Consider the following 26,820-nt stretch of genomic DNA (forward strand, 5'->3'; position numbering starts at 1 on the left):
GGAATGGAAGGAGAGGCATCCTGAGCAGACAGAATAGTGGCAGCAGCAGCACTGAATTATAACCCAACTTAGAAAACTGCACAAAACTCACTGGGGATAGTAAGCTGGCAATAAAGTGTAAAAAAAGAGAAGATTCAGGTTCTGAAGGATCCCTTCAGATGGGTTTAAAGGTTAATCAACAATACCATTTTCTCTACCAGACATCTGTAAATGAAATTTCTAAGTTATGAAAATATTGGTACAAGTTGGGCATAGTAGCACATGCCTGTAATCCCAGTGACTTGGGACACTGAAGCAGATGGATTGCAAATCTGAGATAAGCCAGGGCAATTTTAGCAAGATGCTGTCAAAAAACAAAACAACAACAACAACAACAACAAAAACCAAACAACTTGGGGATATAGCTCAGTGGTAAAATGTTCCTAGGTTCAATCCCTAGTACTACCCAAAACAATTAGTAGATGGAGTTATAGTATTAAGCAGGTTATAATTTTTCAATCAAAATACCATATTTACTTTTAATCCTTTCTAAGACCAACAGAACCACTCTGTGCAAGATATCTGTAAGACATTTAGCTTTCATACTTAGTGTTGAATTTATTTTCAAACTATAAAGATACAACAGCACAATGTGTGAAACACCCATATTAAAATTCTAATTATTCAGGGCTGGGGCTGTAGCTCAGTGGTAGAGCGCTTGCCTTGCACATGCAAGGCACTGGGTTTCCATCCTCAGCACCACATAGAAATAAAAATACTGTGTCCATCTACAACTAAAAAATATTTTAAAAATTTCTAATCATTCAACTCCTACCTGCCCGTTGTAGCAGACACAGTTCATTGATACTTATATATTTCCTAAACACATCCATGCAAACCTGTAAAAGTCATAAAAATGTGAATTACCTTTTTATATTTCATAAGAACTACAAAAATTTAAATTCTATAAGCTTACTTCAAAATTTTTAAATGAGCTTCAAGCACTGGAATAAAGAAGGTACTGTTTGGTTAACATAGTCAAATTGTACATTGAATTCGTTACAAAGACCTTATTTAGTATGTAAAAAAATAACCATTTACTGGTGTAAGGATAAACACATTGACTGATTAGAACAAAAGCTCCCAGAAAGAGAATCATTCATACACTGTCAGCTGATTTATGACATGGTGACACTGCAGTGGAGAAGTACAGTCTTTTAATAACTGGTACCAGGTTATCTGAAAATGCACATGGGAAAAGTGTATCTCAACTCCTATATCAAAGAAAATCTATAAATTCAAAAGGTAAACTTTTAAAGGAAAAAAACATAGGTGCACATCTTTACGACCTTGGCAACTGTATCTTCGACAGGATGCAAGAAGTTAACTCTATGAAAGAAAATGACAAATTAGACTAAAGAAATTAAATTGTTTCATTTTAAAGGTGAAAAGGCAACTTATGAAGTACAAGATATCTGCAATACATATACATGACAAAGAACCTGTATCCAGAGTTCTTGTAGAATGGTAAGAGACAAATTTCATAGGATATAGGCAAAATATTTGGGTACTTCCAAATAGTATACCCAAATATCCAAAAACATATTGAAAGTGGCTCACTTCATTGATCATGGAAGTTATCTACCCACCACAAGGGCAAAATTTAAAAGGCTGATCAAACTAAGAACTAGAAAGGATATGATGCAACCAGGACTCTCGTTGCTGGTGACAGTAATTCGGTACAACCACTTCGGAAACCTATTCAGCAGTTATCTACTAAGATGGAACATATGCAGACCCTATGACCCAGCAGTTTCAGTTTTAAACATAACCTATCAGAATGTGTATATATATTCACCAAAAAGCATGCAGAATACTGACAGCATTACTATTATAATATCCAGAAATCACCCAAATGCCCATCAACCTTGATATTTATCCACAAAATTTTGATATATTCACACAATGAAATACTGATTATTATATGGTAATGATAAAGAAACCCCAGTGTTACTAAAACACTATAGATGCAAATCAAAGCTTTCAAGCCAAAGGGAGGCAATCCAGACATGGTAGTGTATACTTTTAAGCCCAAGGTACTTGGGAAGCTGAGGATTGCTTGAGCCCAGGAGTTCAGGACCAACCTGGGCAACGTAGTAAGACCCTATCTCTTAAGTTTAAAATAGTATATAAAGTCAGACACAAAAGAATGTATCAAATTTCACTTCTATAAAAAACAATAGGCAAAGCTCACCTATGCTATCTGAAGAGAATGAAAATCTCAACTAAAATATATGACTGAGATTAGTAACACAATTTCTACTTCAAGGACTTTATGCTTTACCTTTTCATTCCCTTGCTCAGGCACATGAGCAAACTTGCATTGTGATCTCTCACAGCCACGTAATGTATTGAAATGAAATCTGCAGTATCTGTGGGGTATCATCAACCCTAAGGGCTTCTGGAACACCTAGGAAATTAGAAAAATTCCATTTATGCATTAACTGTAAAATAAAGTGAAAAAATATTTGAAGTAACACATTTTATGGTGTTGGGGGTTTAACACAGGCCCTCATACATGCTGCCCTTCAGCTTAAATCCCCATTCCTGAAACAAATATTATATACTCCAAACAGCATCATGGTAAAGCTGCTTGCTAATTTGCAAAGGAAAAAACAGAGCTCCAAACAATTTACATTCTTGAAAACAGTGAAACACCAATTTAGAGTGATATCTGAATTTTAATCAATTTCTCAGTGTAAAATATTCCAATAGGTTATTACTGACCTCACATTTTTTTTTAAAGACTTCAGAGCTCTTTTAGGTTCACAGCAAAATTTATCCCTTGACTCCTGCCTCCACACACATTACCTGTTTTTTTAAAAGTTTATGCTGTCCCTCCTTTCGTGCTCTTGCATATTTCACAAAATGTTAATGTTAATTATTATAATATGCATTGTATTTTTTTTCTTTTTCTAGGTACCAGGGATTGAATCCAGGGCACCTAACCACTAAGCCACATCCCCAGCCATTTTTTTGAGACAGGGTCTCACTAACTTATTTAGGGCCTTACTAAGTTGTTGAGGCTGGTTTTGAACTTGCAATTCTCTTGCCTCAGCCTCCTGAGCCACTGGGATTACACGTGTGCACCACTGTGCCCTGTAAAATATACATCATATTTTGGATACATTTATCAGAATCAATTCTCCCTAGCTTTTCTGATTAATAAGAAAAGGTAAATGATGCAGCTGAAGTGCTATACAATTTTCCCCATAATTGCTCTATACTCCCAACTCTCTTTTATCACAGAGAACCATTAATTCTGTATTTTTGATTTTGGACGTTACCCCTCTTCTGTTTTCAACCTTTTTTTACTGTATGTGAATATCCTCTGAGTCACTAGTTACTTCCTACCTTTTACCACTAATCCCCATTCAAACCCTATGTCTGCAACTGCTCAAAAACTGATACGGGAGCTGGGCACAGTGGTGCACCCCTATAATCCCAGTGGCTCAGAGGTTGGGACAGGAGGATTGCAAGTCCAAAGCCAGTCTCAGAAAAAGTGAAGCATTAAGCAACTGAGTGAGACCATACCTCTAAATAAAATACAAAATAGGGCTGGGGATGTGACTCAGTAGTTGAGTGCCCTTGGTTCAATTCCTGGCATCAAACAACAACAACAAAAGCCAAAAAACAACAAAAGCCAAACAACAACAAAAACAAATAGGGGAAAAAACAAAAACAAAAACAAAACCAGACAGGTTCAAAGTATGGGTTATACCTTAGAAAATCGTTTAAAAATGGAGGACTTACCCCTGTATTTTTTTCTCTTTTAAATATTTCACAAGTTTCAGGATTCTGCAGCCTTAGTACAGAATGTTTTCCTGGAAATCTAAAATCTAGAAATGATTTAAAGTGACATTATACACTAATGTTACTATGCATTCCCTTTATAACAATGGGGAGATCATCATTGCTATATGTTTTAAAGCTTCACTTTGGAATATTCATGCACAATTATAGACTGTACTGCCATGTGTGTTACTAAGAAATACAGAATGATTTTAGATCTTGAGTTCCCTTAAGCATTTCTAGACCTATATTTATAATTATAAGCTCACTATATGCTGATGAGTTTCAGGCTTACTAAATGCTGCAGATAAGTTTAAAAGCCTTTATAAATCTTTCTAAAGGTGAATACTTCAAACCCAGGTGCTGCTGTGGGCTGAACTGGGCTTCATGCCAAACTCATACTAAAGCCCAGGTGACTGTATTTGGAGATAGTTAACCTTAACTGCTTCTATAGAGAACCTAAGTCATATGACTTAGAAGATATTATAAGAGTGGGGGTCCTTATAAGAACAAAGAGCTCTCACTATCTCTCCCTGTACACACTTGGGGAAGGATACATAATCTAAGCAAGAAGGTAACCTTCTGCAAGCCCGAAAGAAGGTTCTCACCAGAAAGTAAACCCTGCTGGAACCTTGATCTTGACTTCTGGTCTCCAGAACTATAGGAAACACATTTCTATTGTTTAAGCTACCAATCTGGTATTTTGTTATGGTGTTCCCAAGATGACCAATACATCAGGCATCATATGCCATAGTGGAGGTCTTTTGAAGGGGAAAATGGAATTTTAAAACACTCTTTAAGGATAAAATAAAAAAACTTTAGATTTTTTAAAAAATTTGACTTTAGTAGCATCCAGTTATAATCTAGAACAAGATGAAGTTTTACCGCATAGTTTTGCTGTAATTTGTATTATGAAAACTAAAAGACTTTGAGATAAAACACATACCTGCTGCAGGTTTGCTGCTATAGCATCCAACACCAGGCAGCGTGAAGTTAGTACTGGGAAAGTCTAGCAGAGTTAGGTGTATGCTACACAACTTTTTATAGTTTCTAGATTCATTATTCAGTGAAACTTGTTTTGTTCAGAGCAGTAAGAATTATCAGGGAAAAAAGACACTTGAAAAATTCTAAAACAATTAAAACGTGAATATTTTAGGTATTTTCTGAATTTACTTGTAAGTACCACTATCATAGTTATTTCTGAAACTGTCCTATCAAAAGTACTAAATGAAAAGGTATATAAATCCTCTAATCTTAACATATCCTACACTTGTTTCTATTTTTCTCTTATGTCTTTGTTTTCAGTGGAAAAGTATCCCATTTGTTTACAATAAAAATTAAAAAAAAAAAAAAAAAAGCCAACCGGATCTTATTTAAAAAGTATTACCATTCACCCAGGGCTTCGGTATTATGTCTTCTTGACTACCCAGATTCAAAGGAGGCAATGATAAGCACAGAGGTTTGGGGGCCAGTACTGCTAATTGACAGTCACCAGTCATTATCTCTGCTTTTCTAGAATCTGTGCTGTATAAGCAGAAAAAACAATCAGAAATTAAATTTTTAAATAATGAAAGCCCACTAAATAACACAACCTTGTGCTATGTACATGCTATATATTATATATACATACACATATATATGTATATATATGTGTATACACACACACACACACACACACACACACACTGCATGTTATATTTCAATATTTTCAATAGGGTGTTCCTGACCTAACAGAAAACCAATACTTATTAAATTGTTGAGGTGGGGTAGAAATAGGGTGGTATGGTCAAAACCAGAGGAAAAAAATTTTTGAGAGGGGGTTTTGCTATGTTGCTCTTACTTCAGCCTCCTAACTGGGACTATATCACTTTGTGCCTGGCTCAAAATATTTTTTATCATGTCAGATAAAAGGTTTGAGGAGGAACTAGGCTAGCACTTTAATCCAGGAAAGTCCATCTAATTATTCTATTGATAATTCAATGAAATGAGCTGCAGTAGTCCTCCCCTACTCAAGATTTTGCTCTCCATGGTTTTGGTTACCTATGGTCAACTGTGGTTCAAAAACATTAAATGGAAAATTCCAGAAAAAAATTCACGATTTAAACTGTACAGTGTTCATAAGTGTGACAAAATCTTGCCCTGTCCTTTTGTCTTGCCTAGGATATGAATCATCCTGTGTCCACAGGGCATATGCTACCCACCCATTAGTCACTCAGTAGACACATCCTGTATAAGAACTATGGCAATACTGCACTGCTTGTATTCAAGTAACCCTTACATGATAACTTAATGTTATATCACAAAACCTATCATTCACATTTTATTCTGTAATCTCATATCATAAGGGTGATTACAGTCCAGTAGTTGTACTCAGTCATGTAATTTTTATTGTAATATATTGCTATAATTATTCTATCATTAGTTATTACTAATCTCTTACTATTCCTAGTTTAAAATTTAAACTTTATCACAGGTATGTATCTACAGGAAAAAGTGTGCTACATGAGGGTTTGGTAATACCTGCAGTTTCAGGCATCCACTGTGGGTCCATGAACTACTCAATTATTTAAGAGGACTGTTCTAAATTATTTAAGGTAAGTATGTATAATAGGCCTAGGTACATCTTTGAGGGCTTCCGCTGAAGACAGGGCATTAAAAATGTTATTGTTCTAGGTTTGCTAATTTAAAACAACTTTAAAACAGTTAAATGCAGTTTAAAATGCAGTCTGTAAAGAATATAAGTAAATAAATTAATTAATCTGGAGGTTATATACCAAAATATCTTAGGCTAGGAGAACTAGTACACACAAATTAATTTACTTTTTAGGAGAAAGACATCAACATTCAGATACTATAGTATTTTAACCTTAAAACAATTATAATTAGCCTTTACAGCAGGGATTTTCTGGGCCAGAGGTCTGAAAACAGTAAGAAGTGGGGTTTATCCTTGGTTGAAATTTAGTAGCATTGACGGAGTTTAAAATTTTCACAAAATAAAGATACTCATTTCTGGGCTGGGGAGATAGCTTAGTTGGTAGAGTGCTTGCCTTGCAAGCACAAGGCCCTGGGTTTAATCCCCAGCATGGCAAAAAAAAGATACTCATTTCTCTCTGGAACTTGGGATGTCAGTAAGTTAGTCAACATTCCCCATCCCAAATAAAACAAAAGTAGTGACAAATTATGAAATTTTATAGATGGAAGAGATTATCTAGAAAATCCTCTTATTTTTGATTGGGTGACTAAAGTCCAGTGTGATGTACTAATTTGCCCTATGTTACTCACACTGCTGAATTATGGTACAGCCAAATTCATGATAACCCTTTACACACTACAATACTACTAGTTTGTAAGCAAAATTCTTTCATTAGGAAAACAACCTTGTTACTTTTCCCTTTAAAATTTCCAAATGGTCATGAACCATGTTGGACTTCAATGCCAATCTAATTACCACCTACACTTGCCCTTAACACAGTAGTTCTCAAACTTGCACACACATCAGGATGAGCTCCTGTTGCACACAGAATGATGGGCCCGTCCTCAGACTTTCTGATTTATTATCTGGGGTGGGACCCAATAATTCCATTTCTGACAAGTTCCCACAAGATACTGCTGTGCCAAGAATCACTTTGAAAACCACTGCCTGAATAAAAGGACTTGATTATATTCATCTCCTGACCTGGAAGTGCCTTGCCTCAGCAGCAAAATGAGGGTGGAGGATGGATCAGATGATTTCTAAGGGGTCCTCCAACTCTAAACTTGGTAGTTTTACATGTTCCAGTTAACTCTCAGTATTAATCACTGCACCCACGTGAAATATTTGCAAAATACAGTGTTATTTTGATTTCAGCCATTCTTAACTTCATGAAAATCATATATACATCCTTTTATCTTACCACTGCTTTTCTCAAAAATATTTTAATGGCTCAAAACAACTTACTGACCCAAAAGCAACTTACAATATCCTTTACATCTGGGTACATTTGACACATTAATTAAATCATACCCACATATCGCTTATGGCACAGTTGCTCAAGTATATATATAACAGAATGAAAATACTCAAATTTTAATTAGGTGGGTGACTATTTTAAAGTTATTAGAAATTATGTTACAGACCTTTTACAAACTTCAAAAATATTTCCTTTTTCTTCTCTACTAGTCGCCTTATCTGAAACTCTACACTGTGAAGAGATTGTAGACAAGAAGTATCTTTACATTACACATTAAACTATGAAGTTTACCAGATTAGAATGTATTGTGTTAAACATATTATGGCCAACAATGAAAAGCAATTCTACAGACTTACTGAATATTCACTTGATTTCTACTACTAAAAAGAGAAAAATTAATGTAAATTAACACATTTTCCAGCTTTTGCTACTGTGTAAATATATATGCCATTATTTCAAGTTATTATCAACAGCGAAGGTTGTGTTTTGTTTTATTAAAAAAATTAAGTTGAGTGATTTCTGTTTGCAGGTAGCATTTATAAACAATTTTTCATTAGCAATATTTAAAGGCTTTAAAAATTTTTGGTGATACCAAGGATTAAACCCAATGGTGCTTTTTATGAGGTAGTCCTACTAAGTTACTTTGGGTCTCACTCTGTTGATGTGGCTGTCCTTGGACTTAAAGATCCGCCTGTCTTAGTCTCCCCAGTTGCTGGGATTACAGGCATGAGCTACCACTCCTGGCTTTGAATGCGTTTTCAACAGTTATACTTAAAATATTTTCAGAAGTAGTTTTTTTGAAAACATGATTTCTAATTACAATAAAGCTATACATGCTAGGGGCCAAGAGTATAGCTCAGAGAGCACTTGTTTAGCATGCACAAGGCCCTGGGTTTGATCCCCAGCACTACCAAAATTAAAACAAAAACAGAAAAACAAATGAAAAGATAAACATTCCTGGATCAAAAAATACTACGTAAAAGAATTCAACACATGAAAAATTCCTATAAATAAGATTGAAATCCCAGAAAAAAGAGCTGGCAAAGGAACATAAGCAGGAAGTTCACAGGAAAAAAGGTAACATGGCTTTTAAACATGATAAAAGATGCTTAACTAGACTCATAAGAGAAATGCAAATTAGAACTAAAACAGAGCCATTTGTAAAATCAAACAGATGGACAAAAACCCAAAACACACAAAAGTCAATGAGTTGTGAAGCCTGCAATTTGGTGCACACCTGTAATTCCAGTTACTTGGGAAGCAATCACCAAGGCAATCGTAGGAGGATCGCCAATTTGAGGAAAGTCTAAGCAACCTACCAAGACTGTTTTAAAATAAAAAGGTCTGTGGATACAGCTCAGCACTTGAGGTGCTGGGTTCAATCCCCTGTACTTCAAGTCAACCAACCAATACAAACCGTGGTGAGCATATGGTGAGAAAAATGGCATTCGATATTGTTTGAAGTTAATGCTATCTCTTTGTAAGGCAATTTGGCAATTCTAGCAATTAATTTAAAAATGTTTGCACAGGGCTGGGGAGATAGCTCAGTTGGTAAAGTGCTTGCCTTACAAGCACAGGGCCCTGGGTTCGATCCCCAGCACCGCAAAAAAAAAAAAAAAAAAATGCTTACACATATGCAGAATTCCTTCTGAAGGATGTATATATATTCAATAGGAAAAAAAGTAAACAAACCAAATGTCCATCAATGGTGGACTTCTTAAAGTATATCAATGTAGTAGATAATAATACAATAAGGAAAACATGGATGGCATTATTACATTGAAAGGAAAAAACTCCATTTTATATTAGTAAGAGGAAAAAAGATGTTTCCATCTGCAGAAAATTTAGAAGAATGTACCACAGATAGACTGAGAAATGGCAGAGTATCTTTACTGGATTAACCGTTCTACAGAAAACTGAAATATGGAGAAAATTTTAAAACCTATACCTGAAAGCCCTGGAGAGATGAAAAGCCAAGTAAAATCTGGAGGGAAGTTTATACTCAACTCTCTTTGAGGGTACTGGAGAAGTATCTTGTTTTTCTGGCTGCATTCCCCAAAGCAGGCCCTAATTGGAACCATTTCAGGAGACTAAGAGTTTGCCATACTGGCATGAAAAACAATACAATCAGAAGACAGAATTAAGGGCAAAGTTATAAACTGAAAAGCAATGATGGAAATCCTGAAAAGGAGAGAGCCTGAAAGATGAAGCCCCCAAATCTAATTATAAACAGATCCAATCTTGTTGGTCCCCGAATTGTAGCTATGTAGACTCCAAACATCCAGCTAAGACTAAAAGAACTGAACAAATATTTCAAAATGCCTCTCAAACCACAGGCAGTAACAGAAGTTGAATTCACTCAAGTTAAGACCTAAGCATGCAACTACCATAAAGCAAATATAGCCCATTTAGCCCAAAGAAATGAAAACTTTTAAGTATGCACCAAAACCTGCATGTGAACATTTATAGATAGCAACTTTATTTGGAATAGACCCAAACCAGCTACAACCTAGATGTCCTTCAATGAATAGAAGAGCTCAAAGTGGTACACCTATACCATGGAATAGTACTAAGTAGTAAGATAAACTATCGATGCATGCAATATCCTGAATGTATAATACCCTGGGAGAAAAAAATTGAGGATGTTACATACTGAATGATTCCATCTATACAGCATTCTAGAAATAGTTGTAGAAATGGAGAACAGATTAGTGATTGTCAAGGGGTTGGGAGGGCAGGAGGGAAGGAAATTGGTGTGGCTAAAAAAGGGCAACACAAGGGATCCCCTTTTGGCCAACAGAAATGTTCTGCATCTTGACTTATTACTGTCCATATTCTAGTTTCATATTGTAGTACAGTTTTGCAATATGACCACTGGGAAAAAGCTAGGTAAAAGGTTCATGAGATTTGTTTCTTACTGCATGTGAATCTACAGTTTTTTTTTTTTTTTAAAGTGGTATGCTGAAAGCAGTACTTGTGGATAAATTTATAGTGCTAATTTATAGTGCTAAGTGCCTCACTTAGCAAAGTGTTTCAAGTCAATGACCTCTGCTGCAGTTTTAAGAAACCACAAAAAAAGCAATTTAAGCCCAAAATAAGCAGAAAAAATTAAGGAGCATGAATTAATGAAACAGAGAAGGCAAAAGGGAAAATGAGTAAAACCAAAAACTGGTTCTTTAAAAAAATAAAAAAAATCAGTGTAATAAATAATACTCTATTTAATGTTTTACAGCTTGGAAGGGTTGGCTAGGAATAACCTATGTCATTCATAAAAGGAAATTGTATTTTATATCGCATGTACAATGAAGGATTCACATAGCACATCTGGTTTATCCATACCCCCTCATGTAAAAGGTTTGACCCTTAGACCTGCTTCTGAGAAGTAACTTTCAAAGTCCTTGGAATGTCTTACCTGGTAAGTGTATCTCTATTTGGGGGTCTGGGACCATGCCAGATAGTCTGTGCTAACAATGTGATTTATTATAGGGAGCTTGGATCCTGAGACCTCTGGTGGGACTTAGCACTGACAGGTCAGTCATATCCTTATGATGACCAACAGAAACTCCAACACTAAGGCTCAAGTGAGCATCTCTGACTGACAATACTCCACGTGTGTTGGCATATGTAGTCTTAGGGAGAAGTACACACTCTATACTACTCCATAGGGAGAGGACAACTACAAGCTTGTGCCTAGCATCTCCTGGACACTGCCTTACATGCCTCCCCACTTTGCTGATATAATACGTATTCTTTTGCTGTATTACACTGTAACCATGAATCTGACAGATTTGTTGACCTCTAAGTTCTGGCACATCACTGTACCCAAGGGTAGTCTTGGAGATTCCCAAACAGTATTTCATTATAGGGATAAAAATCTGATAATGAATGCTAGGTGTTTGGCAATGTCAGCTGACATTAAGTTCAATATACATTGTCTATTATCAAATTATTAAGCAAGTGCTTTGAGTTTTCTTTCTTATTACATGATATTTCTAACACCTAAAGATTTTCAAATGAAGTTCATTATTGCCTATTCATTCAACAATTAGTTGTCATTAATCAACCACTGCCCTAAGAGCTAGAGATTTAGTAGTAAATTAAATGGACAAAAACCTTTGTCTTCATTTAGTTTTATTCTGGCAAGAGGTGACAAATACATAAATGTATATAGGTTGGTCATACCTGATCTGAAAATCTGAAATTCAAAATGCTCTAAAATTTAAATTTAAAATTTTTGAGTTACCCATGTGATACTAAAAACAAAAACAAAACCCACAACTTTGAGTTTACTGAATTTCAGATTTTGGATTTCTGAATTAGGCATACTCAACTGGTAGGATCTATGAAAATGTTCTAATTATCAGAAAAACTCAAATCTGAAAACATTTCTGGTCCTGAGCCTTTTGGATAAGGAATACTTATCCTGAAGTATGTTAGATCATGATAAATGCAAGAAAGGGAGATATGAAATGGGAGAGGGGAGCAAATTGGAATTTTAGGTCAGATGGCTAGGGAAGGTCTCCTTAAAAGTAGGAAGTATGAGTAAAGACCTGAAAGAAATAAGTCAGCCATACTGTTTTCTGGGGCAGAGCATGCCTGGCATATTAAATGGCAAGGAGAAAGGCCTTGAAGTAGAAGGCCTGCTATGTTTCAAGAACAACAAGGGGGATAATGGGGCCCAAAGCTCAATGGAAAAGGAGAGAAAAACTGGAGAAGTGATGAGGTCATAAAGAAGTTCAGAGTACAGATACAGGGCCTTGTAAGTCATGGAAAGGATTTTGGTTTTGACTATGAATGGCATTAGAAGTCTTTGGAGAGTTTAAAGCACAAGAATGCAAAGGTCAAACATGTTATAGCGAGAATAAACTACCAAAAGGGCAAGATTAGAAGCAGGAGATCTATTAGGAAGCTACTGCAATAATTTAGGCAAGAGAAGAAACTGATCTGGACCTATCTAGTGTTGATGGAGTAAGAAAAAGTGGACTGTTTCTAGACTCTGTGTGACTATAAAGCCAGCAGGATTTCATTATAGTCTGGATATGGAGTGAGAACTAAAGAAAGTAAGGATATCCAAGGTTTGGGACCTGGGCAATTAAAAAGAATGGAGATACAACAAACAAAGAAGGATGTTATAGGAGAACTCAGTTTGTGGAGGATCGGGGATATAATAGCCTAAGTTCCATTTTTGATGTTAAGGTTAAAATGACTAACTGGATATCTAAGTGGCAAAACCAAGGAGGCAACAGAGGTCTGTAGTTTAGAAGTTTGGGCTATAAATTTAAGAGTCTTAGTACATAAATAGCATTTAATGCAATAAAAATGTATGAGACTACTTAGGAAGTAAATCTAGATAGAAACAAAGAACAGATTTATGGTTTGGGCTCCAAGTCACTCCAACATACACAGAGGTCAGGGAGATCATCAGTAACCAGCAAAGCTAACTGAGAAATGACAGATAAAGTAGAGAGCAAACTGGATAAGTATGTTACAAGTGGCAGACAATGTAGAGAGCAAACTGGGCAAGTGATACTGAGAAATGCCCATTGGATTCAGTAACAAGGATATCACTGGAGAGTTTAAGAAGGGTAGTCCTGGAGGAGGTATGAGGGTAAATATGTTTGCCAAGTTCTCCTTTTAAGGAAACTGGCAAACAGAAACAGATAATGGGCATAGAGGAGCTTTCTGAGACTGCTAAAAAGGTCAATGGACCATTAAAAGGGGTGTTGTTTAGTTTCATTTTATTAAAAGATGGGAGAAAACCATGTTTATATGTTGAGAATGATTCAGAAGTGAAGGGAGAATCTGCAGTAGTATTTTAAGATAGGGAAGAGATGGAATCTAATGGAGGTAGAGGGAACTGTAATTGGTTAGTTCATCCATTAACAAAAGCTAGCATTTAGGAGCAGATGCAGGTAGGCAATTTAATGTACTAGTAGGAACTTAGGCTATTCTTTTCCAATTATTTCAGTTTTCTTGGTGAAGTAGGAAACAAACAAGGTTATCAGTAGTGAGGATGAAATAAAAGTTTAAGGGGAAAGAAAAAAAATATGAAACAGTTGTTTAGGAGTCAATTAAATTATGAAAGAGCCTTAAATAATTACGCATTTTCTGGCAGAAAATTTGAAAACTGGATACCAAAATTTTCATACATCAGTGGTACGGCATTAAGACAGGTTCAGCTCCAATTCTTGGGTCTTCTATATCTGTAGTTGAACAACATTCATGGCCTTCAAGTACTATGATATTCAACAATTTCAAGAAAAATTTCAATAGTCAGTAGTTTGTGTTTAACAAGGTAGGAAAATACATAATATTTACTAAGACATTATGTTTATGATGAGCTTTAGCAGACTAAAATGCTTAATATGTAATTAAATGGGACATCGTTTTTCTCAGATAATAGAAATTTTGTCTATGCTATGCTTACAGAAAGCTTTAAGAGTATATTCCACAGCCAGAATGATGAGATTATTTTATTCAAAAGTAGTTACACTTGTCACCTGATAGCACTGTTAAATAATGCAGAAATTCATATTAAGACCAAGAAATAAGAACATGCAAAAGATTCCCTAGTACCTTTTCATCCAAGTCTGAACCTCTTATTTGTTCATTGAGGTCTTCCAGTTTTTCATTTTCAGTGGTCTCATTAGTAACTTCTAAGGAAATGATTGCACCTTTGGAATCATGTTCTATCTTATTTGCTGAAAAGGAATAGTATTCAACTATAGAAACTTTAAGTTGTTCAAACAATGTTCTAGAAAATGACAGAATTTAGAGGCTCTTAAGATCTAACATGACAAATATTAAGTACAGTTTTCAGCCAATTACATAATTCCCTCCTTTTACCAAAATAACTAGAGCATGTTACAAAAAGCATCAACAGTAAGATATTTAACAATCTTCTAATTATGTCCACCTATTCACAAATATTTGAAACTTGAAAGTCAAAGTAGAATTAACTCTTGCATTGTTATAAGTCTGCAAAGATTCAGCTATTTAAATTTATGATTAGCTGTTAATTATGAATTTTTAATGACAGATTTACAATGTAATAAACCTGAAATATATACTTCAATTTAAAAAAAAAAGACTACAAAATTACTGAGCTAAATTATCTTTTGGAGATAAAGCATAACTAAATTTTTTAGTAAATCAAATCTCCAAATTTAGCCTGCCACCACTAGTCAATTCAAAACTGAGAAAAACTGATGAACTATAAAACATAAGATTAGCAAATTCTAAAATGAAAAGCTTCCTTTTCTAAATAATCCATTTTGATTCGGCCTGAATGGAGATATAGACGCTTCAATATAGCTTATTTTGCAGGAGAGGAAGCAAATTTTACCTGCTGTCAGGGAAGAAGAGATCTCCAACTTTGTTATTCCAGGGTCCAGTACAGGTAGTTCTCTATTATAAGCAAACAGAGCTTAAACATTGTAACATTCTAAGTAGAACTATCCACTTCTCTAAAAACTACATAATACTAGCTCTAGCAGTTGCTGAACACAATCAAGTTCTCAGGACAGAATAATATACTGGTATTCAGGACCCAGCACATTTGCACAAATTACTCACTTGGCTCTTTACCCACATACACCTCAATTGTTAGGAAGTGCTGCCAGTCCCACTGTATCACTAAGAACCAGACAAGACAAAGAATTTAAAAAATTTTAAAATATTACATCCATAAAGGAATGCTCAACTTCTACTCTCAAGCACATATATGTATGTCATTTACTAGCATAAAAGGAAGATGGTTTGAGAGCAGTTTGAGTTCTTGCTGCTGTCATCTCTTAAAGGCAACTTGCAACCTAGAAGTTAAGGCTATGGAAATCATAGACCAACCTGGGTTCAAATACCGTTTTGTCATTTCTGTCTAAACTGTGCCCAAAGTACTAAACTTCTTTCAAGTCTAAAGATATCTATAAAATGAGACTAACACCTCCCCACAGGGTAACTATTTTCACATTTAATGGCCTTAACAAATGAAAACTACACATACAGGAGTCATTCAAATACAGAAGACTAGTAAATATTGTTTTTTTTTTTTTAAAAGACAAAAACTTACATTAATGAAAATACAAAGAATAAAATATGAATATCTATAATTTGTTCATTTCATAAATGATTTTAGTTAAGTATTACCTGTAGCTCTAAATGGCTCAGTGGTTCAGGATTCTTAGCCAAGAAAGAAAAACTAAAAACATTGTGCATTCATTTTTCTTTGAAGTCTTTGGAAAATATGTTTTCTCTCCCCAACATAAACCCTTGAATCAGAAGTACAGTTTAAAGGATGGGAAAATACAAACAAAACACTATATATAAAAATCTCTTTCCTCAACTCGGGCCTCTAATGACTTCCATCGAGATGTCTACTAGAATGATTTCATTTAAGCATCACAAAGGCCTCCAACTCAAAATCTCTAAATCAGATCTCCTCAATCCTGCCCCTCTGCATCAGAAAAGTTAAGGCCCTTCTGAGAGAAACCAGGTATCATCTATCTCCTCTTCTGCCTCTCCACCACCTGATTCAGTCTTCATTTTCTAAACCTCTCTCATCCATTTGTACTTGTTTGAAGTTACCATGTACTTTTGGTCTAATTATTACAATAGTTCCTTGACAATTATTCTTGACACCAAGGTTATGATGGATTTTTTAAGTGTAAAATGATCAACTTCTCTTTAGTCCTTCAGTGAACTGTTATATACTTAAAGTTCAAAATTCTAGTTTGCCTAGGTTGGTATGTTCACACCTGTAGTCCTGGCATACTAATAGCTCCCCATTTGCCTCTCAAAAGTTGAGATTAAGATGTATTTTATGGTCATTTTACTTTTAAAGTCCTTCATAACAGAGTGTCTACACTTTCACTGAGAAGGCTTTGAGATCTTGCACTTCTATATTTTATCATACTTAATTGTTTGCCTCCCTTGACAGACTAAAAGCCCTGTGAGGGCAAGACCCTATGTATCTGTACTATACTTTCTATAAAGGCAGCATCTCACATATTCCTTGCAGAGACACAGACAAGAGGGAGATGCAAATGAAGATGCCCCTTTCCTTTCTAGCAATTCCTAATACTGAGTGAGGTTCACATACAAGCAGACATAATAATTGGAACAAAGCCCTGGAACAACATCTTTGATGTGATCTGATGGCTAACTGAAGGAAAAAAAAAAAAAAAAAAAAGACTTTCAAATAAACACGCAAAAGAATCAAAATAGGTAAGTATATGGCATATTGTAGAAACAGTGAGCTGCTTGCCATCTTTCTCATAAGCCTCTCACCCTCTTCCTTCTCTCCAATATCATAGCCAAAGAGGGAATATGCAGATCCAAAAGTCTTTAAAAAAAATTAAAAAACATGCCAAACAATTCACAGTATCTTCAGGTGGCTCAAAGACAGTTGAGGCATTCCAAACAAATCTATTTGAGAATATCACTATGGCAGATGATATATTAAGACAGTTCACAAAGATTAACTAGGAGATTACAATCATCTAAAGATAATTAATAAAGTGGCAGTGAGAATGGAGAGGAGATATTAGAGTAATATAAAGAAAAAAATTATGTGACTCTAAAAGAGAACTAAGGGATGCTTCAGTAGCTTCCAATTATCCCAAAAGTTCTATTCATAAGTAGGTATAGCAAGTATACTGCTTTAATTTTGTATTAAGATACTATTTATAATATTGTTAGCATACTTTGAGAAACTGTTTACCTATATAGCTAAGTTATACCAAAGATAAAAGTTGCATATGACACTCTTAGGTAGTTCACTCTTTAGTAGTTTTGTTTTGAATTCGAGATACAAATAGTTAAATTCATATAAATTTACAAAGTGAGCAAAATTGTAATCTGCAGAAATATTTTGCACTTCTGCATCAGTGGAGTGAAAGTTCTGAACTGATGGAATGGGAAAAGGAATAAAGATTAGAAGCAGAAAAGGAAAGAAAACAGGCTTGGATGAGACTACAGAAATAAGAGAAGGAAGAGAAGACCTAAGCAAAACAAAAAGAGGAATGACAGGCCTTCCTACTTCCATTCTTGTCACCCATCTGTTTATAATAAAAAAATAAATAAAAATAAAATAAAATAAAATAAAAAAAGGAATGAGGGCTGAAATTGTGGCTCAGTGGTAGAGCACTTGCCTAGCATACATGAGGCCCTGGGTTTGATCTTCAGCACCACATACAAAACTAAAATAAAGTTATAAAAACAAAACCAAAAACACAAAACAAAACAAAAAAAAAAAAAAACCAAGCCAAAAAAACGGAATGAGGCTTAAACTGACTTTGAAGATCTCTACAGATTACATGTTTATCCTCTACCACAGCATTATTCAAGTTGGGTAAATTCCAGATTTTTATGTAAATGAAACAAATACAAAACTTGAAATCACACCACTTGTACTGAGAAAAATAGTTTTTGTAAACACTGTTTCACATATTTTTAAGTATGTACTAGATTGTAATATAAAATATATAATTACTCTGGATAACTGATAAACAGGTTTGAAGATGACTGTTAGAAGGATTACTAGAAGAAAGATTTTGAAAACGAATGCGGGGGTGGGGGGAACCTAAGAAGGTCATTGCCTCTTTTTGAGATGCTAACTAGCCAACTGTAGTCAGGATTCATCTATTCATATATGCATATATTCTATTTCTAAATAGGATGGCAGCAAATATTAGAATATTTTGCAGAAAGTAGTGACCATAGAGAAATGTTACAGTATTCAATTTATTGGACCAGAGGTTCCCTGGCTTGATGACATGCTGTGCAGTGATAGGTCTCCTGATTACATAAACAAGCTTTATTTAGTATAATACTGTTTTTTCAGCAAAGACAAAAAGTACGGTTCACGTGGCCTGAATGAGAAAAAAAAAGCCAGAATAATGCTTCTTTACATTATCCCATGTACTAGTTTGGAGAGGAGGAAAAGAAAAGGGATCAAAAGTAAAATATTGTTCTATGGCAATTTGTAGAGTGATATAGCTCAGACACTTAGAAGTAGTGTCCTTTGGAAAGTTATTTTAATTATAAAAATAGGGTGAATTTCAACCTCAGAATTGTTCTACTAAATAAGTAATATATCTGACAAGGTAGATACTAAACATTAGTTCTTAAAATTAAGGGTAAAAAAAATCTGTATTAGAACACTGATATTCAATGGAAAGGGCCACTGGAGGCAAGGAGACTCAATACAAAAGAAAAAGAATGATCTTTACTTCTGGTATAACTTTTTCATTTGGTTTGGTAAAACTAAATCTATTCTACAAAGCCAATCTCCCAAGGAATAAACTGGGATTATGTTAGATTATAAGAAAGTGGGCTTGATTACTTGAGACAAATAATTTGCCCAGTATGGATCCATGCTGGGGATAGATGGTCTAAGGGTACTCAAGGTCTGGGTGAAAATGGTAGGCTTGTATTTTCGGTCCAATGGTAGACAATTTCCTTTCCAGAAGTCTGTTTTTAGCAGCTCCAAGCTACAACTCTTGCAAGTACTAAGAACATCAATAATTACTCCAAGCTAACTAAAAATTTATAAATGATAAATTTAGTCATGTGTGACCAAATCTTAGTGGAAAGTTCTCATATTTACTTTTGAATATGTTCACAAAACATTCCAATATTCAAGTATTATAAAGTACAAATATAAATAAGCTTGAATTATAATTCCATATCATTTTACTAAACTATTACATAATCTACTCTGGTTGGCCCAAAACTGAAGTTCCTGAGCATGAAGGTTAATTACTACTTGACTTAATTCAAGTTGCCCTAGGCAAACTTGTCCTATTTGGGGGCAAAAATGATAATTTAAAACAATTGCTTTAAAAGTAAAACCATGAAAAAATTGTTCTGAATATTAAATCTGATTCTACTTTCAAGATCTAATTGCCTCAAATAATTTCCACAGCATCTGTTCTGAAAAATGAATTTTTTAATTTGACAAGGAGGCCACAGAAGATTGATTAAAATATACAGCACCAATCTTAAGTAATCTGATTAAGATTAAAATTTATCTATACTTTATAATAAAGACTATGAGCCTGGCAAGGCACACCTGTAATCCCAGCTGCTCATGAGGCTAAGGTAGGATTACAAGTTTGAGGTCAGCATGGGCATCTGTGTCAAAATAAATAAAATGGCTGGGGACATAGCTCAGTGGTAGAGCACCATGGGTCTAGCTCTCCAGTACTGCAGAAGGAAAAAAAAAAAAAAAAAAAAAAAAACCAAACAAAACAAAAGAAACAAAACTCAACTGATGTTTGAAAGACTAATTTCAAAAGCCACTTTATAAACCCATCTTTTTAGATTTTAAAAGCTGATCTGTTCTATATTTATTTTCCAAGATATATATATGTCCATTGTTTGAACTCTTGTTTGGCACATTACATTTTCAGGTGTCAGCAGTGATATATTACATTTATTAAATAATTGTGTTAAATAACAGCTTCCATGATCACTGAATATATCAGTGACACCAAGAGCACAGTACGCTTCTGAAACCCCCAACAATCTGCACCAAAAGGCACATGTGAACATGCATACCTCAGATCACCTGATTCGTTTTTTTCTGGAAGTTCCAAGTGCTTCAAGTCTGCTGATTGGTGCTTTTCTGAAACATTGGGCTCCTGGTTTATCTTAGGGATCTCTGAAGCAGATGACAGTTCCCCTTCGTTGGAGATTCCGAAGAGGTCTGGGTCATCTTGAATTACATCAATTAAGAGAACATCATCTTCATATGCCTTAAGAATATCTGGAAACTCCACTTTGATTTCTGAAATGCTCTTAGTCATTTTTCTACCACTAACGTCAGAGGAAATTGGTTCAAATGCTTCTTGTTCCTTAGAGCAGAATGAACTTTCCTCTATAAACCCAGGACAGCAAGAAAAAGTATTATTTTCAATCATGAAAGAAACAGGTTCCTTATTAGAAACAATATTTCCTGGTTCAGAGATATAATTGGATGGTTTATCATCAACACCTTGCTTTGCGAAGCCTGGAGAAATACTACAGGGATTCTTATTGTAGAATGAATCAGAACTAGCTTGCCCTGGAGTCACACTATTTTGTATCCTCAAAGACTGACGTTCTGAAGTTGCTGTGGAGACATTTTTATTCCTATTGTGTTTTACCTCCGAGTCAGATAAACTGTCAAGAAGTTTTAGGGGACTATAAGCTCTCTCTGATGACTTGGCATTTATTTTTTTTTCTGTCTTATTCTTAAGTAAAGGAATTTTAAAATTAGTCAGCCGTCCTGTGTTCAATATTTTAACCAAATCTGGAACCACAAGTGTTTGCTTAGCAATGCAGGTTTTGCGAGGAATAGTTTTGCTTGCAGAGTTATTTACTTCCTGGCCATCCTGGGAAGTCACTGTCAAATTAAGTTTTGTTAAATTCCCTCTTTTTTTATTTCCTGTTAAGCTCTGAATCACATTAGTTAACTGAGTATCTTCAGTTGTATTAGAAACTACCTCCGACTCACTTCTGCTCAGTTCCTCTGACTTTATCTTTTTATCATTCTTGATTACAGATTCCTTTATAACCAAAGTAGGTTCTGGAGAAACCGAAGACAAACAATTTAAATTAGAATGCAGTTTTTCTTTAGCCGAGGATTCAATGTTGTTTTCTGTCAAACTTTGTAACAAAAATTTGGAGTCAGTTAAGTGAGTTTGGTTTGTTTGATGTTTAAGGAAATCACCTTGCCCAAAATTTTCCTGAGATCCAGGAAATAAGTAATTTGAGTCTGGCAAGGAAGCCTTTTTCCAACACTGGGCAGATATTCTAGCACATGAATAATAAGGCCAAATTCTTTTACCAGTCATTGGTGTTGTTCTGCGACAGCTTACCTTTGATTCTTCACCTTCATTTCTCAAATCTTCCCTTGAAGGTCTCTTTTCAATATGATGGTTATCACTAGGCGATTTCAACATAGAGCTTGTCATTGATTTAAAATACTCTTTGGGTTCCAAATTTTTACAATCTAGGGACTCTGAAGCAGTCTTTGTTTCATTCAAAAATGGTTCAAGGGTTTTCTGAAACATAGTATTTACATGATGTCCAGGACTTGGTTTTTTCCCTACAGTTTCTGGGAGACTTAATAAATGATTCATAGGAGAGAGTATATTAAACCCTTTTAAAGGACTTTTGTTTGCCTCTAATGTCTCTGCTTCTTTTCCATCTGTACTCATTTGATTTTCTTGCAATACCAACTCAGATCTGTTAGACACATTAGAGAAATCCATCTCAGTAACTGGTTCTTTATCAGACAACTTCATCTTTTTTCTGGGTTTTCTTCCACCATTGCTCTCCTCTGACAAATACTTTTCACTTTGAAAGCAGGACAGTAAACCATTATTTTTACTTTGGTATAAATCACTTTCTTCAAGCAGTAAGTTATTTACTCCCATTAAATTTTCTTCAGTTTGTAAGAGTGTATGAATACTATTTGTGTCACTTTTCTCTACAGGATTCCTAAGGCTTTCTTTCTTTGAGGAATTTTCTGCTACATGTGTACATCCACCATCAGGTTTATGTGCAAAGATATTTTCACTATAACAATCCTTGGAATGGGGAAAACAATTGCAATCATGCAATTTTAAAATGAAATTATTTTCTACTCCAGGTGACAAGCTGTTACAAGAATATTCTGAAGTATTCTTGAACAGTTCATCTTGGAATTCAACCTTAATATTTTGTGCAGCCTCATTTTCTGTTATTTTGAGAGGTGGACTTTCTAAACTTTTATGTTTTTTAATTTGAATTCTTCTTTTAATACCTTCTACCAAACCTTCCTTAGCCAAAGACTGCAATAAAGCCATACTTTGAAATTCACTGCATTCCACTGTTTGGAAAGATTCCGAAGTGGTTAATGATTCCTTTCTTACCAGGTCAATCCCTGGCTGTGAATCACCACTTGAGGCTTCGGTAACTTTTCGTTTTTCCTTGGCTGATCAAAAACAACAAAAAACATACCAGAAAACATTTTACAATGGAGGAGGAATGAGCAATAAAACTTTACATAAAAAATTGTGAAGCCATCCATTTTTATTTTTATTTCCATGAATAGTATATGGAAATATACACTTAAAAAATGAAAGACCTAATTTCTGTTAAGGATTTACATATAAACCTGTATGAATTCTAAGGCAGTTGAAAAACTCTTATCATTTCACACTAGCCAAAAATGGATCAATAGTAGGAATTCCTTCTATAGTAATTCTAACCAAGGGCTCCTAAATGGGCAAATACCTTGTAAGGAAGAAAAAACAAAAAACAAAACAAAAAACCTTTCCCACCACCCCTCTTGGTCAACCATGTGCATGAGAAGACACCACGTGGATGAAAACTTAAGACTAGTAATAGAGGTGGAGCAGGCCTAGGTACAAAGGATGGAGAAGGTGTGACCTGGGAGAGCTTTCTTACTGTGTCTTCCGGACTGCAAGGGGAGCTCCGCCTCCTTCACTGCTTCTACGTCCTGACGGTCGGGCGGGCCCAGAGAGCACCGTGGCCCCTCTCCTCGCCGCCTCCCGGCCTTCCCAGCCCTGGAAACCTCTCCTGCTTGGTCATTTTCCACCTCTGCTCTCCCAGAAGCCCGGGCTACCATTCTCCTCTTCTGCCTGCTCTCCTCGCGCCCCCTGGTCTCAAGGCCGCAGCCTCCTGCCTCGCCGAGCCCACGGCCTCGCTTTCTCGGGCCTCGTGCTTCGCTTTCACGTCCCGGGGCCGTCGTGGGGCCTCGGGGCGACGGCCGCCGCATCCGCATGGGCCGCTTGCCTGCCGGCTGGGCTAGCAAGAGCCCACCCGCCTCGCGAGGGCTGCTCCCGCCGCTCGCTCGCCGCCCGTAGCTCCCGCCCTGCCCCGCGCGTCGGAAGTGGAATAGGTCCCAAGGGACCGTGGCCGGAAGCGGAAGAAGCATCTGGTGCTGAGCCGGTGGACGCCGTGCGCTCAACCGGCAGTGGCGCGCGAGGCCCGCTCATGGAGCTCGCGTTAGGAGGGCTCCTCGCGGCGCCCCAGGGTGGCTGCGGCCCCATCAGTGGCATTGCTGCGCAGGTTGCTGAGCGGGCGCCCACCAGCCGCTTCGCCTCTTCCACGAGATCAGGACTTCCGAGACTGTCCTAGGCTCCTATGCTGCTTCTGGTGCCTTGGCTGCTCTCACAACACAGGAACTGCACAACCTTGTCCTCTGGGGCCTTTCCAACTTCCTGTCCATAAATACACCTGGATCTTCTAGAGGCACTCAGACTCAGAACAATAACTTGTCTTTCCACTCAAGGTTGCACCCGTTTGTGGATACCCCCAAATGAGAGGGGAACCCGACATTCCCCAGCTTGACCATTTGTGGACCCCTTTTGCTCAATCACAGGAGCTAACAGAGGTTTGGATTCCTTAGTGTGTTATTTGTGATTCTGTCTTATGTGGACTCTGAATCGTTAACCAGTTTTGTCTTATTGCCATCATAGGAGACCTTTTGTAATAGGGTGGAAAATTATGCATAGAAGTCACACTTTTCAATGATTCTTGGGGAGTTACATGAACAACTCTATAGGTAGTAGGATAAATGTTAGAAATTCAAAATAGTCCAGAGTCATGCAAATTTGGACCAATAGAGGTTTGTCTCCCCACCCCCACTGTGGCAGAACCCTCCATTTCCACATTTTGACCTCATTTCCACATTCATTCCGATATCTGTGGTATATAAATTTGTTCTTTGGACTTAACCTGCCTGATGAGAGAAATAGAATCTGTAACACAATTTTACATTATTAGAGACATGATTTATCTTTTCTGAAATCTTTTAACACCACCTAATGAAGAGGGAAAAATTTTTTGGTTTTGTCTTTGTAAGCGTTAATTACTGGTCTCTGTACAAGTGTTGTTTAGATTTTAACATTTCAATGCTAGGTTTGAATTATAGCTCTTAGGAGTGTAAGCTTGCAGTTACCTTGAGAAACTGCTGCCTTGGTAAAAGTCACTTTGTCATATCACTTGCACATGTTTCTCTGCCTTTGTTCCACTTTGGTGAACTGCTTATAGCAAGTATTCCTGCCAGAAGCTTCCCACCCTGTACTAACCTCTTTTCCAGCTTGAGCAACCCCAAATTTCAAACCCACCTATAAGCAACCAGTACTGCCCATGCAACCTGATTTTATGCACTGCCCTATAAAAACCTTGTAACTGTTTGGGGTCCAAAACTTCAGAGGACTAGCTCATCTAGGACCACTGTTGTAATAAACCCAAGTTCTCCAACCCTTGTAGGGGTGCTTGGTCTCTTGCTGAACACAATTTCCACAATATAATCCAAACTTAGGCCACATTGAACTACTACTAGAATTCCCCAGATTTCATGTACCATCATGCCTGTGAATTTCTACATGCTAGCCCTGAAAATTCTTCCCGTATTCTTGTTGAACTACACATTCCCCACTTTCATAGTCATGCAAAGATCCTGCCTCAAGAAAGCTTCTGTTACCCTTCTGTGGTTGACTTTTGAGTCACTGACAAATATACCCGAGGAAAAACAAAAGGGAAGAAAAATTTTGGCTTATGGTTTCAGAGAAGATTCCATAGTTGATGTTACACTGCTATAAGCCTATAGTAGTATCACTGGAGAAGAGCTCTCTCTCAAGGAGTTCCTAGAGAAAAGGGGGAACTTGACTCAGGACCAGCAGGGTTCTTAACATGTGATGGAAAAGAATTTCAGCATGCAAAGGCATAGACAGGTTCATTTAGAAAAGTAGACACACATTCAAGGGAGAATGGTTGTTGCGAGGGTGGTCTGAAGAGGGATAGCTTTGAGGTAAAGCAAGGAATACACAGTCAAGGGAGAAAACATGAGCTATCTCCAGAGGGAGAGATAGCAACCTGCTGGTGCGTGGGATGTTAATATTTATATGGTTATTAGAACTAGACTAGAGATGGAGTTGTGGCAGGGTTACACAATTTTGCCCCTGGGTCTGCATATTGCTCTCATGTTACAAGGGCACGTGAGGAATATATAGAAGAACCCAGAAAATTCTGTCTTTGTTGCTCTTGCAATAAACCTGCTGCTTGCTTGCTATTTGTCGTATTCTTCAGTTTGCTGAACTGAGACAACAAATAGCACTCAGATGGTAACGTGAGTCAAGGGTGGTTCTTTTGAGATGCAGCTATCTCTCCCTTTCTTCCCAAATTTCTCTCTCAAGGTAGAACATCATGGCAAAGCAGGTACGATTGAGCTGAGCTGTTCCACTTCATGGTGCCAGGGAAGCAGAGAGAACAAGGAAGGGGCTGGGGACAAACCATACCCTTCCAGGGCATGCCCTAAGTGACCTACTTCCTATAGCTTACACCATCTCCCAATAGTCCAAATTAGGGATTCCTCAGTGGATAAGGCGAGAGCCCTCACTCTCAAATCACTTTCTCAAATCCCCAGCTCTGAACCTTATTGCACTGGAGACCAAGCCTTCAATACATGTGCCTTTGGAGGGGGAAGGTTCAGATCTGAACACCACCTTTCCCTTGCAGTTGGAGTCAGATGTTTCTTCCTTCCTGATAAAGTTTAACTTTACGTTCATGTCTTCCTCAGGGCAGATACTTTAAGTTAATCTTTGAATTCATCAGATCCCTCTTTAAGCACCCAGAAAGCAATGTGGGCTGTGTTAAAGAACGGTGGGTATGTGATCACCAGAAGCTTAAGGAGCCTCATGAGGCTGAGCAGGTCGCCCAGGTGTGCTTGCCTCCCTGTGAGGGCACACCCTGCTGCAGGCATACAATTTTGACTTGTCTACCCACTTCTGAGCATGTGTTTGATTTCTTGGGGCACCTTGGTATTTCTAACAAGGGATAGGAGGGAAGTTGGTAAGGAGAAGTACTTGTTGCTTCTGGATTGTTTGCATTAACAGTCTAGAAAATCTATACGTAAACAGGGCATTGCAACCCTGATAGTCAGTCATGAGGAGATTAAAGTTAAGGTTTCAGCATACATTCAGGAATGTGAAATTGTCTCTGCTCATAACTTGTTAACTGATTACAACCTCCCTCATCTCACTTC

General features: G+C 36.7%; 1 protein-coding gene across 1 annotated transcript in view; it reads right to left on the minus strand.

The window, feature by feature from the left end:
- Positions 1-23,547, minus strand: part of Topaz1 (testis and ovary specific TOPAZ 1) — a 59,634-nt gene extending 36,087 nt beyond the window's left edge. Inside the window, exons 1-9 of the mRNA XM_047532302.1 lie at positions 23,217-23,547; positions 20,340-22,740; positions 15,127-15,188; positions 14,358-14,482; positions 7,948-8,012; positions 5,219-5,355; positions 3,793-3,878; positions 2,324-2,449; positions 815-878 (exon numbers count right to left, since the gene is read on the minus strand). Of these exons, the coding sequence (XP_047388258.1) occupies positions 815-878; positions 2,324-2,449; positions 3,793-3,878; positions 5,219-5,355; positions 7,948-8,012; positions 14,358-14,482; positions 15,127-15,188; positions 20,340-22,740; positions 23,217-23,547 (3,397 nt within the window). The remainder of the gene's footprint in view (positions 1-814; positions 879-2,323; positions 2,450-3,792; positions 3,879-5,218; positions 5,356-7,947; positions 8,013-14,357; positions 14,483-15,126; positions 15,189-20,339; positions 22,741-23,216) is intronic.
- Positions 23,548-26,820: the final 3,273 nt, after the last annotated feature.

Source organism: Sciurus carolinensis, chromosome 17 (genome assembly GCF_902686445.1).
Source record: "Sciurus carolinensis chromosome 17, mSciCar1.2, whole genome shotgun sequence".
NCBI classification, from domain to species: Eukaryota; Metazoa; Chordata; class Mammalia; order Rodentia; family Sciuridae; genus Sciurus; species Sciurus carolinensis.